Source organism: Amblyomma americanum, chromosome 7 (genome assembly GCF_052857255.1).
Source record: "Amblyomma americanum isolate KBUSLIRL-KWMA chromosome 7, ASM5285725v1, whole genome shotgun sequence".
In the NCBI taxonomy this organism is placed as follows: domain Eukaryota; kingdom Metazoa; phylum Arthropoda; class Arachnida; order Ixodida; family Ixodidae; genus Amblyomma; species Amblyomma americanum.
The window spans coordinates 36,926,674-36,939,954 of NC_135503.1; the positions used below are offsets into that span (position 1 = coordinate 36,926,674).

The 13,281-nt window shown below is 48.2% G+C and overlaps 1 protein-coding gene and 1 non-coding gene across 3 annotated transcripts in view; one reads left to right on the top strand and one right to left on the bottom strand.

Annotated features, from left to right (window-relative positions):
- Positions 1–10,331: 10,331 nt before the first annotated feature.
- On the bottom strand, positions 10,332–10,404 carry TRNAT-UGU (transfer RNA threonine (anticodon UGU)). The gene has a single exon. It is a non-coding gene; the product is annotated as a tRNA-Thr (tRNA).
- Positions 10,405–10,609: 205 nt separating this feature from the next.
- Positions 10,610–13,281, top strand: part of LOC144098904 (E3 ubiquitin-protein ligase SHPRH) — a 66,724-nt gene continuing 64,052 nt past the window's right edge. For both annotated transcript variants that reach the window (XM_077631844.1, XM_077631846.1), the window contains exons 1-3: positions 10,610–10,897; positions 11,388–11,653; positions 12,889–13,126. In XM_077631844.1, coding sequence (XP_077487970.1) covers positions 10,720–10,897; positions 11,388–11,653; positions 12,889–13,126 — 682 coding nt within the window. In that variant the 5' untranslated portion in view covers positions 10,610–10,719. The remainder of the gene's footprint in view (positions 10,898–11,387; positions 11,654–12,888; positions 13,127–13,281) is intronic.

Here is a 13,281-nt window from a genome sequence, read left to right on the forward strand (position 1 = left end):
GCGATCCTTCATCACGCCTTACCTGTTGTCAAAATTCTACCCCGGTGAATACGACCCTGCATGTACATTATGTGGTGATTTAGCCACTTATGATCACCTTTTGTGGAATTGTAAAGAGGAGCCGCCCCCGAAATCTCTAATACAGGTTCCTACTCTCGAGCAGTGGGAGGCCGTGTTGGTCAGCTCAGACTTGGAAGTTCAAACCCGGGTCATTGAATGGGTTACCCAGGTCGCAGTCAGCCGTGGACTGATAGCCACCTAGCACGGATCGTCTGCATTCTGCCTTTTCTGACGAATTAAATGTTTTCCAATCCAATCCGTGTTGTGAGAGTACTGCTGCAAAAATTACCGCCTCTGGCAGGCTCCGTGGGATTTGCGTCCTAGGTCGCGGCCATACCTTTTAAACAAAGACTACTGAACGCTGTCAATCTGGCACAGCAAGATTTGCGTGTCATTTGCTCTTGCTGAGGCCCTCATTGCTTCGTGCGAAATTTTAAGTTGTAATGTTAATCCGCAGCCGGTGCAAACAAACAAGTGGTCAAAATGTTACGACATTGGGTTATCTGCCTTAGAACAAAGTTACAGCGTATTTTGCGGAGACAGTTGTATCAGGCTTGTTTTCAGACACCTGCACTGCAGTCGTCGGTGTCGTAGTACGCTGTCACCACAAAAATTTTGACGTCATCTTCCGGAGTCCCGCTGTTTCAAGTGAAAAGGCACCACATAATTAATATACAGTGCCCCCACTTTCTCACATTGAGAAAGAGCGAAAGGTCGGCTGGCAGTTTGTGTCTAGTTACCCTGCAGACATGAAGTGCATTTCTTTTTATCATGAGAGCTAGGCTAATTACCCTCCATCCCCCCCCCCCCCCCTTTCATACACTTGGCATAAATTTTCATTTATTATTGCGATAGATGTATCGTTTGCATGCAAGGAAAAAAAGGAAAAACAGCAGATGATGATGAAAACATTTATTTAAAGCCACAATGACTTAGATTAAGGGAAGGCTGATCGGGTCCCTAGTCCAGGACACCGTTGGTAAAAGCCGCTGCCCGAGCTCTTCTTTCGACGAGGTCCGAGCTGGACAGGGCCTGCTCCCAGCCCTCCTACATTGGCTGATTTGTTATGCCAATACTGTTATTTTCCTGACAAGCCCATACCATATGGTATAAGTTTGCCTCCTGGCCACAAAATTTGCACTGTGTCCAAAAGGACTCGGGCTCAATGGCGTGAAGCGTGGCTGGATTATTAAGCGACATAGTTTGTAGCCTTCGAAGGTGACACTCTTCTGATTTACTAAGACCTTTAGCGGGCCTCGGGAGTGTCTGCCTTTCAAGGCGCAAATGCTGTAATATCCCTGAATATGTTGTTAAAGGAGAGGGCTTGTCTGAATCAGTAAGGGAGGACGTAGAAGGATTCCGGGGAAGAAAAGCTCGGGCCGAAGCGTGTGCGCGCTCGTTTCCTTCAACTCCCTGGCGACCTGGCACCCATGTTAGCTCCTTCCGTGCAGTTGAAGTCCTACATTGATTCAGAATTTTGCGGATAGCGGCGTGGTTCTGCCACGCGTATAGTTTCTATAAGCCTCCTGGGAATCTGTAACTATGTATGTCGATGCGGAGTGCGTTGCGGCTAGGGCTATCGCTTCTCCCTCCATAGCTTGTGTATCTCCGTTACGAACTGAAAGCCCGTCCTGAGATTGTTGATATCCCCTCTACAGGACCCGCAGCGCCCACGAAGAAGGCTCTTTCTATTGAATAGCAGTCGGTCATCTTATTGCTCCTCGCCACTCGTCTAGCATAACGATGCTCCGGGTGCATGTTTTTGGGAAGCGGAAGCGTAAGGAATTTGCTCTTCCTCTCTTTAGGTATATCTTGTCTCCCAGCCACTTGTCGCGGAAAGCTAATGTTTACATCTTCTAAGACCCCGGCGGCCTGTCTTAGTTGTGGCCAGTCGCATTACCTGGCTTGTAAGATGGGCGCTAATAAATTCAGCAGCAGTATTGTGTGCCCCAAGTTTTAGCAGACGCTCCGTAGATGCTTTCATGGGTATCCGAGCGCCTTCTTATAAGCCGTTCGAATGATAACGTCCAGGTGGTTTAGATCGGTCTTCTCATACGAAGGTACGGGGCCACGTACACTATCCTGCAGATGATAAAGGCCTGTATTAGCCTAAGGGTATTCTGTTCGTGCATACCGTTCTTCTTGGTTGTGATCCGAGATATCATACGGATGACTCGCTCGCACACCGTTCGGAGCTTGGCGATCGCTGCTGCGTTCACACCCTCGTTGTTAATAAGCAGCCCCAAAATGCGTATTCTTTCCACCTCAGGAATAGGTGTATCGTGGATCGAGATTTCCAGCGGTGCAGTATGCCCCTTCCCGCGCAGGAACGAGGAGCTCCGACTTGTCCAGGGGACAGCGCAGTCCGCATTCTTCGGCATACTTTTTGAACCGTATAGTGGCAGCCTCTTGGAGGGCCTCCTCCATCTGTCCCAAGTTTTCCTCCGTTGCCCATATCGTTATGTCATCCGCGTAGAGGGCGTGGCGGATTCCCCTTATGACATTAACTTGTTCCGGCACGTGCATGAGGGCAACGTTGAAGAGCAGTGGAGAAAGGACTGCTCCCTGAGGTGTACCCCTGGTGCCTATGGGTATAGGGCTCGGACCTCGTGTCGCCAATCTTGATGTGCGCTTGCCTATCTTGCAAGGAATTAAGCCTTGATGTAATTAAAGGTACGCTTTCGCAGTGAGTACCGTGTAGATTTTCCAGAATCTTGGAGTGTTTGACGTTGTCGAAAGCACCATTAAGATCTAGCGCCAGTATGGCCCTACTGTTGCGTTTGCGCGGGGGATCGATAACCTCCATCTTCAGTTGCAGTAACACGTCCTGGGTCGACAAGTGTGCCCTAAACCCTAACGTTGTGTGAGGTATAGTACACTATGCAGAAGCTGCATGATCCCGGGCACCACCTCGCCCTCCTTTTAGACTCCTCTCATGCTGAGCCTGAAGGTCATCTGGCTCTTGGATTTGACTTCTAACGGGAGGCGTGCCGCATTCGCAAAACCGCGCGTTGCAGGCGCCTCGATCTTCATCGACGCGGGCCGCGGCGGTGGCTCAGTGGTTATGGCGCTCAGCTGCCGACCCGAAAGACGCGGCGGTCGAATTTCGGTGGAAGGGAAATTCTAGAGACCTGTCTACTGTGCGATGTCAGTGCACGTTAAAGAACCCCAGTTAGTAGAAATTTCCGGAGCCCTTCACTACGGCGCTCCTCATAGCCTGAGTCCGCTTTGGGACGTTAAACTCCCACAAACTAAACCATCTTCATGGACGCCATAGCTGCGCGCTTGGCAGTCACGTCCGCCCCGGCGCTGGCTGCTGCTCGGCCGCTCCTCATCGCCAGTTGTGGCATGTGATATGTCACGTGATTAGCTCCTGCGCTTGGCGCTGGCCGCTCTGGACGCTCGCTCTTGCACTTGTGGCACGTGATACATCACGTGATTTGGACTCGCTGAAGTCGAAAACATGAAGATGAACCAAAGCTAAACCGTGTCTAGCCATGCTTAACGGAGCTTTCGCTTTGTATGTCCTGGTTCAGCTGAGTTGAGCTACAGCCACTTTTTTTTTTGGGGGGGGGGGGGGGGGGGGGGGGGGGGTGGGGGGGGGGCAGGCGTCAAAATTATCATGTGGTGCTCTCTTCTGAGTTTTGGCCTACGCTTATGGCGGCGACTTACTAGTAGTACTAAGTCGAGGCACGTTTGCGTACAAGGGGTAGTCATAGCAATGCATTTCCAGGATTTCCTTCATGGCAAATAATAATAATAATTGGTTTTTTGGGCAAAGGAAATGGCGCAGTATCTGTCTCATATATCGTTGGACACCCGAACCGCGCCGTAAGGGAAGGGATAAGGGAGGGAGTGAAAGAAGAAAGGAATGAAGAGGTGCCGTAGTGGAGGGCTCCGGAATAATTTCGACCACCTGGGGATCTTTAACGTGCACTGACATCGCACAGCACACGGGCGCCTTAGCGTTTTTCCTCCATAAAAACGCAGCCGCCGCGGTCGGGTTCGAACCCGGGAACTCCGGATCAGAAGTCGAGCGCCCCTAACTTCTGAGCCACCGCGGCGGGTTTCATGACAAAAAATAGGGTTTTCATGGTTTTGCCAAAGAACATTCCTAGCTAAGAGGAGGCACCCCGCCCCCAACCTAAATCCGCTCCTATTTCTACACCATGTCAAGTCCAGGTCAACTGAATGTCTGTTTCACAGCTAAGTAAAAAAAAACAGTAAGTGAAATCAACTTTATTAAACAAGCCAGGTATCGAAATTCTAGAGCTTGTATTTTTTTCTTGTGATTAGCTTCTCGTTTAGGTAACAAGATGAGTTTTAACAACGGACTTATTTTTGTCGAGGAGGAATTCTGTGCGGCGGTCCTGACTGTCAGAATTAAGTTGTATGCGACTATAGTGGAGACGTAAAGCGGTTTTACGTACGCCTCTTGCGCACGCGCAATGGTCTACCCGGCTGCGCGCTTGCCACTGCTGCAGTGAACTAGATACATTTAGTCCACTGTGCCACTGCTCATACGCAGCTCCCGTCGCCAAGAAAGGGCTCGCCAACTTTTGCGTGCAACTGTGGGTTCTCTGCTGAGTAGAAGAGTATTAATTGGCTCAGGTGTTCATGACAACACGGTGCATTGATTGAGCGAGTTTATGCGCTCTCCTCAGAAGGTGTTTCAGGGCCCCTTTAAACCCGATTTCTATACCCGAAAAAGCCCCTTAGTGAAAACGCGCTCGACAGTACTTTTTGCCGGCAGGCGCGCTGTCGCAGTAAAAGGTGCCGCAAAAAAAGACAGTAAAAGGTAGCCCTTCATTGCACACAGACCTGGTTTCCAGGTAACAGTCCCACTTTTCGTGAAAACAAAAAAAGGGTGCCCCAATCGCACACGCACCACACCTTAATATGCGCGAAATCCGGATTTATAACCTGCCTTCAATGTGCCTCGAAAAGGAGAGCTGTCGAAAAGATCGCGGCGGCTGCGTCTTTATGGAGGCAAAACGCTAAGGCGCCCGTGTGCTGTGCGATGTCAGTGCACGTTAAAGATCCCCAGGTGGTCGAAATTATTCCGGAGACCTCCACTACGCACCGCTTTCTTCCTTCCTTCTTTCACTCCCTCCTTTATCCCCATCCCTTACGGCGCGGTTCAGGTGTCCAACGATATATGAGACAGATACTGCGCCATTTCCTTTCCCCAAAAAACCAATTATCGAAAAGATGCAGTGTTTTTTAACGCGACAGCGTTAATTAAGGAGCTCGTGGCAGCTGGGTGGAAGTTAAATTATTGATTAGTCGCGAGAGGTTGCTCGGGATGAGCAACCTGGGTCGCACCGGTGGCAGCTCCTGCCATCGCTGGGAAGTGGCGCATCGCTTAACCACAGCATCACTGCGCCAAGAGTGGTATGAGGACTCCTGGTGATATATGAGGTTTCTATGAAAATCAGACGGAAAGCGCGATCGGCTGGGCTGCAATTCCTGACGGTACGGCCTTCCCTGCTAGCCAGGAGGAAGATCATTCGGTGTTGATGCCGACTGCCTGCCCATATTTGGACGTAGCATAAGCAAAGCAGAGCTCTTCTCATTAAAAAGATAAAAAAGATGCCGCCACCTTCTGGATGACGTTGAATTTACGAGAGTTAGCAGTTTGGTTTACTCGAATTGATATGAATGAGACTAAAGTGAGGTACACCAATGGAAATACGAATTTGACATATTCGATTTATAACTTGCGTCACCAATTAGTCACCAATTGATACATTAGTGACGTCACCAATCAATCACCAATTCGATATACTAATGACGTCCTCAATCAATCACCATTTTGGGTTGCTATATCGATTTACTATGGGGGCCGCCATCTTGAATTCCTCGGACAGAAAATTTCACAGCCGAAGGGAGGTGGTAGCAGATCCCAAGAAATCGAGAAACGTAATGAGTAAGAGCCAACGGTCTTGAAACACAAGTGACTGTAATTAACAGCTTCTGCTGATCACGATTTCCGCGCATGGTGAGCTTTCGATTTTCAATGGCGATTTTTCACTGCTCTTTATGACTTTCTTTTTTTTTTGCGGAATATAACCCGAAGAAAAAGCGTGAATTCTGAGGAAAATTCTGAAAAAGGCCGATTTCTACCCTAATATAAACTCTGAAAAAAAAAACGATTTTACCACCCCAATTAAAAAAAAAATTAAACCGAAAACGAACGGCTCAGCGAATATAATTTGGCAATCCCATAAACCAACTAGGTACGGCTAAAACTTGGATCCAAAAGCTAAAATCTCAGTGGAAACCACAGCGCTCCACCTGCTCAAGAGATAAACATGCATTTATTGCCAAGAACTTGTTGACTGTAGGTGGCTGAGCCTCAGTTTGACCCCATACAGGGGTGACCTCTAAGGACCCTCTAACGAGAGCTTCCCGTGCTGTCCGTTCCTGCTTCATTAGCAGTGAGTTCCAACTTTTCTTGAAGGGGGCTGGCAGGAGAGTACGTACGCCAGTCTGATCAAACGGCTCTCTAACAAGAGTGGTGGCGAAGGGACGGAGATAGCTCGTCGCCTAACCGTCGCTGTCCTGCTCGATAAGCGCCGCTACGGCGCCCCTTATTACGATTTGACCGCTGCCAACTGCAAGAGACTCGGCACACTTTACAACTCTGCCTTGAGAGTGAAAACCGGCCTACCCACGTGCATGAATGAACTTCCTCGATTCGCCCAGCTATAGTCCACTCGTGGATGCTCTAATCGCTGTGCAGGGCCAACCATATGAAACTCGCCTGCGACACACCCACTGGACATTGCCTTCTTACTCGTATCTTTGGCGAGATTTCTGCCTGCATTGGATCGCCTTACAGCACCATGGGAAGAAACCAGGGTAACTGATCCCTAGCCCCTCCCGACCAATACCAAAGAGCTTGGCAGAAGTCATCGTCAACTCCAGGTATACTGGCCGCACAGGACCAACACACCGGTCTACGCACTTAAACTGAGGCCGCCCTGTACCATGGACAATGACACTGGCACCACGTTTGCAGCGGCGATCAGGAGGGATTTAAACTGCGCGCCACTAGTCACTACATGTGGTGGCACGTATACACTGGTCTACCATCGAACTTGGGCTAACAGCCAGCTGCAGCACACAACCACGCAGTAATACCGCACCCACATCTACAACGAGAGTCGAGAGGCGATCTAGTCGCTTAACGTTCGTTCTTAAGAGTCTTCACAGCCCCCCCCCCCCCCCCCCCCCCCCCCCCAACCGTATGAAACAGCACTGCCACTACCTGCAGGAGAATGAGAACCGGACTGCTATCGAAGCCGCTTGAAGAAGACCACCGGCGCCGCCTCGACGTAAACCCGTACAACTTGCACCCCCTTATTGCTTTCCTACCCCCATCATTATACCTCATCGACCGCATTAAACATGAACGGAGGGGTTTGTTGCGGGACGTTGTCACGACATTACCCCTTCTGTCCTCCCTCGGCCGGCCTAGGTTTTTAAAAAATCGGCAGAGACTTACTTAATACCCCTGTCATACGGGCAGTTTCAATGTCCATTGAGTCAATGGGCATCGAACTCAATGGGGATCGGCCAGTGCCACACGGCGGTTTTCAATGACCATTGAACTCGATGGACATCGACTCAATGATGGTTCGCGAATGGCCATTGGAATCTCAAGGGCCATTGAGAACAACCTCGCACTGACCATGCTTTGAAAAAAACAACGCATAAAAACTCGAAATAAACGAAAATATCTTCGTGATTTAAATGAAAAATTTATGCCACATTAGCTAGCTTATAAACTAATTTTTATTCGGTTGCCAAATGACAGCTCCGCAGAACAGTCAGCGGTCAGATGTAAACAAACCGACGCTGATATTGTGCGGCGTCGAAGCGTTTCTCTTTTTTTTCTACTGTTGAAGCATTTTGCGACAACCGAGACCAAGAGCTGCCCCGCAAATGCTGCAACGACAGCAGCTATGAACACGACAAAGACGGTCACTGATCTGTGGCAGCTTCGCTTGCTAAAAGTTAATTCTTCTGAAACGAATTGCGCATCGCTGGCCATCGTCGCCCAGCCATCGCTGTCCCTAGATTGATCCGAACGGTGAAGTATCTGAATATATCGTTTTCCGGAAAAAGTTTCAATTGAAATAGCGTGCACTTACTCCAGCATTCGACTTGTTTGACTTCACTTCGATTTTGCAGGGAAAAGCTTCGCAAGCGAGGTAATGCCGTGGTCGCGTAGGCCAGAGATTGACCTTGAACGACCTTCAGCCCAACCACGTTAGCTGTGTATGACCATATGTGGTACAGTTATGGTGTCGAACCCTTGACCCCCTGACCTTGACACATAACCTTTATTTGACCTTTGACATTGGGTGACCTTTGACATTAAGAACATCCGATAGGGGGTCGTAAGACCATGCCATATCACGTCAGCTGTCATGGACGAGTCTCAGATGCTTAGCAAGCCTGTGCGACCAACGGTTGCATTGCAATCTTGGTGCGAGTGTCGGGAAAACTGGCGCCACATTTCAGTCAGCCATTCGTGAGCATATGTAGACGAAGGACTTGCATCGGATTGTCTACAGTGGTGGTGTTGTGCGCGTCCTACGCCCGCTTGATGACGTCACCTTATTTCTCTTGCCATCGCTGAAATTTTCAGTATCAGGACGACCACACCGCCTCTTTTCTCGTAATGGGACTATGGTAATGCTTTTGCATTAAAAATAATTGGCTGTCGGGAAATGGAAGGAGATATGACAGCTGTCTCACCTCTGGCCGTGCCGTACCTTTGTACTACCATGTAAATATTCTATATAAAGCCATTTCCGTTTGCTTCGCTGTAACTTTGCTTCACCTAGCCTTCAATAATCGAAGATGCAACAACGACGAGCATCCGTGCCTCACCTCTGCCCTCCGCAGTGAAGACTGGACGGCCCCAGTGGCAACACCAAGCGCAAGCTCAGTGCCCTGCTGTTTCGGAGTGCGGCGTCTCAACCCTCACATAAACCTCCCCGTTCACCTTACTGAATGAATGAATTTTCTTGCCAGCAGATGCCCAAATGTATGGTTCTGCATGACCAAGGTGACGACCTTCTAGAATGTGAGCTTGAATGAGAATGAAGTCAATATACCTTTAAGCAAGCACAGAACGTGAAAATATGAAATAAAAAAAGAAGAGAAATGACCTTCTACTGCTGCTTGTAAAACTAGTGTTCTGCGGCCGCAGAGGAAGGCCTGTGGCCGTAGCTGGGGGATGAGAAGAATAGGAACCTCTGGGCGAAGAAATACTTTGGCTCCAAGTCATAGGGATGAAGGCATCCATGGGTACAGGTTGGAAATTTAGAGGGTAGGTGACAAGTCGAGTGTGAAGCCCCGCCTCACACATGCACTTGATTATAGGCGCTGGTACGTCTGTGGGCGTGGAGTGTTTGGTAGCCAAGGCGTCCCTGCCTCGGGCAAAAGTCCACTGGCATAATGAATGAATGAATGAATGAGCTGTTTACTCAGAAAGGGGGGCTCGAGGCCGTTTTTTGGGGTATTAAGGGACGTATTGATACACGGGGGGACGTCTTGGGTGGTCGAGCCATATGCAACCTCGTCACCAAGCATGGTTTTCCCACCGATGAAGAAGAATTTCGTGCATTGACGAGAGCCGGAGCTAACGGCGTCTGGGAAGATGCCAAGTGGCCTCTACAAAGCAGTGTAGAGACGTACCATATTCGCTCGGCTACTGATCCGGAATACCCGGGTTCGATCCCGACCGCGGCGGCAGCGTTAATTCGATGGAGGCGAAACGCAAAGGCGCCCGTATGCTGCACGATGTCGCTGCACGTTAAATATCCCCAGGTGGTCGAAATTATTCCTGAGCCCTCCACTACGGCACCTATTTCTTCCTTTCCTCTTTCACTCCCTCCTTTATCCCTTCCATTACGGCGTGGTTCAAGTGTCCGCCGAGACAGATTCTGCGCCATTTCCTTTCCCGGAAAACAATTTTCATTTAATTTCGGAGCGAGGTCAGCTACAGCGAAAATTATAACGCAGAAGCTAGCTAAATTTTGGATATAGGCAGCGAACTGGGGCCACAGAGCGGCGATAGAGCCTCAGCATTTGTTCAATAACACCATTGGATACACAGAACTCAAGAACGAAGCAGCAAATGTCGGGTAGTTCTGTTGCATGACTGGCTAGACCTCAACGGCAAATGTTTGGACGCTTGCCCAACGTGTATACAACAGTTCTGCAAAATACAAAAACAAAAAAAAAAAAATGCTAGCCACCAGTGAGGATTGAACTCACGACCCCTGGTTTACAAGACCAGTGCTCTAACCACTGAGCTATGATGGCGACACGTCTGGCCGGCTGTCACAGCGTTTTATAAACCCAATGCAGCTAGTTGAATGCTCAAGACATTTATTTTGTGCTTCCGGGCACTATTTATGGTGCGAAGTAATTTCAATAGTCTTATAGCTATTTATCGTTAACTATTTAGCCACCCACTGCAATAGAGAGCGCTAGTTTATTGCCTACAGCATAGTTTTGGTTCTTTGTTATGTTTTGTTCTGACCGCGTCGCGCGCACGCTGACTTCTAGGTGGTCGCGGTTTCGCCGATTAAACTTTTCGTGGTGAATGCGGTTTATCGCTCACCTGTAAGCTGAGAGATGTCCTCGCGCAGGAAGACCACGATTCCGAAGCGGTTGCAGCCAAGTACTGACAACGAATGCGTGCAATTCGGGCAAAGTTCTGGAGAAGCACTTCGTCTTTCAAGCGGTGATTTGATCATTGACGACTTCGAAGATGATGCTCCTCCCGCGCCGAGTTTTCCAAAAAAACGGAAAAGTAAGTGGCCGATGTTTTCGTCGATAGTTAATAGTTAATAGTTTCCAAATTAAATGATTGACTCAAGCCACTTTAGTATGAAAACGCTGTATTACATTTTGTGTTCTTTGTAACTGCACTTTAGCATTCGCACATTCGTTGCCACACTTTTACCGCAAACTCACCCATGTAAGTTGCATGTTAAACGTATATCTTTATGAGTAATGAATGTCGTATGTGTATTGTGCAGCCTGCGCTAGCGCTTTGTCACTGAGCACCATTTTCTTTGTTAATCGTCCGTCATGTCGGTATCAAGATTGACGTCGAGTGCTGAACCTGAACCTTTTTCTGGGCGCCGGCTTTTAATATGTATCAGTGTACCCGACATATGCGAAGCAGACTGGGTGTTCTTGCGGAAGCGGGTGTAGTTGGCCGCATTTTCTTTAAAATTATGGCGCTACATACAGTGCTAAAATTTGCCGGTAACCTACAGAGCTCAAATTTCTTTCAGGCAAGGGCGGAAAATCGCCTTCCGATGTAGAACTGGAGCAGATTCTGGACAACTACAGTTGCGTGCTGCAAGTCGATCATCCTGATGAACACAGAAATGCTGAGCGGTCTTTGTTTTGCATTGGACGCGTGGATTTGACAGCTCAGTCTACTCTGGAGATGGGTGATGGAATGCTGGAGAGCGTGCTGAGAAACAGCCGCAAACTTTTCATCGCATGCAAGAATGAACAAGCTGATTGCCATATTGTTTACAACTTGAATGACCAGGTATGATGTGCGCTTAGTTGCTGATTTGTGCGAATCTTCTTTGCCTAAAATGAAGAAGACAACTTGCACTTGGTTCTGTTTTGCCACCACATTCCTCACATTGCAGCCTGATTGTGCATGATGTTCAGTGATTTGAAGGTGTTAAGAATAAAACTTGGTACGTGGTAACAAAGGTATACGGTCAGGCTAACTTGTGCAGTGCTTGGCAGGACTTGTGCACAGTCATGTGGTGAAAGTGAGCTTGTTGTTGGTTGTGAATGCCAGGGGAAAGCTCTCTGTTTCTTTGAAATCATGTTCTTCTAAGCTTTTTTGGTCATTGCAAAGTGCGCATTCTCCCTGAGTAAATGAAGCTGATATTTATGCCCGCTAGTGCATGGAAACTTGTACAGAGTGTAAGCGAGTGAGAGGCAAGTCGTGATTTTAGAACTGTTGGTAAGCTTCACGCAGGAGAATGGACAAAAATAAAGGGTACATTTGAGAGGACCTGTACGCATTGGCTCCATCTCGGAAAAAGCTTTTCTGTGTGCATCATATAATATGTGTTGATGTCACGGTTTCAGTTTATGCATTGCTGCCTTTGTTGGTTCATTCAACTGACAAGCCTTGTCAAATCCTGGAATTTGCACGCTTTAAAGGAGTAGGGGCACCAAGTTTTCAGGTCCTATAATGGTGCACATGGCCTTGGGAACGACAGAACTGGAGAATATATGCCCCAGCATACTTTAAACAATTTATTATGGCGGTGTTTCTCGTGAAGATTTCTGGTTTTGGATACAGCAGCTTGTTCCATCAATATAGGGTACACTAAATTGTCACAATTCTGAGCGCCTACATGACGGTGACTGATTTGCCTCCTTGTCGCCTACTCTATGAGTCCATGCGACTCATTGCGTTTCTGTTGTTTGCAGAAGGCGATGAACCAGCAAAACAGTTGGCATTTTGTGAACAAACGTTATATGTGGCTTTTATGTACCCTCATATAATGTTGCAGCCCACTGAAACTTATACCGTTAACTATTGAGGGTAAAAAGTACTGCTAGAAATTATTTAAGGTACACTGAGGCATATTTTCTCCACTTCTGTCATTCAGAAGGCCATACACATTGTTGTGCACATAGAAATACAGAGCGCAACTTGGTGTCTCCGTCAACAATGAGAGTGATTATCTGGCAGAATTTTGGGAGACCTATTTTCCTTGCAACTCTGTTGTTCATGCCTTTTGTCATCCTTTGCAGTGGCTGTTATTGAGTGGAACAATGCCTATTGCCGAGGAGCTGCGGCTTATTCTGTCATACAGAAGATGTGCCTGGCTAATCTTGGCTGAAGTGGTAGACACGCACATTGTGTTAGATGTGGTGCTTCCACCGTCAAGTGTGTACCGCCTGTCCCACCCCAGTGACTCACCACGAAACTATGCAAACTGTGAAATGCAGACTCTTGTTCATCATTTCCTTGGCATCACTCATACTGCAAGTACGTCAAATGTCATGCTGGTTCATACGGAGGATGTACTGCTAATGTTAAAGCAGTGCATTCTATTGCAGGGGTTCTTAAACTGGGTTGCATGGAACCTTTAGACTTCTCAGATTGTTTCATGGGTGCTTGAGCAAAGAACTGTCGCTGTATGT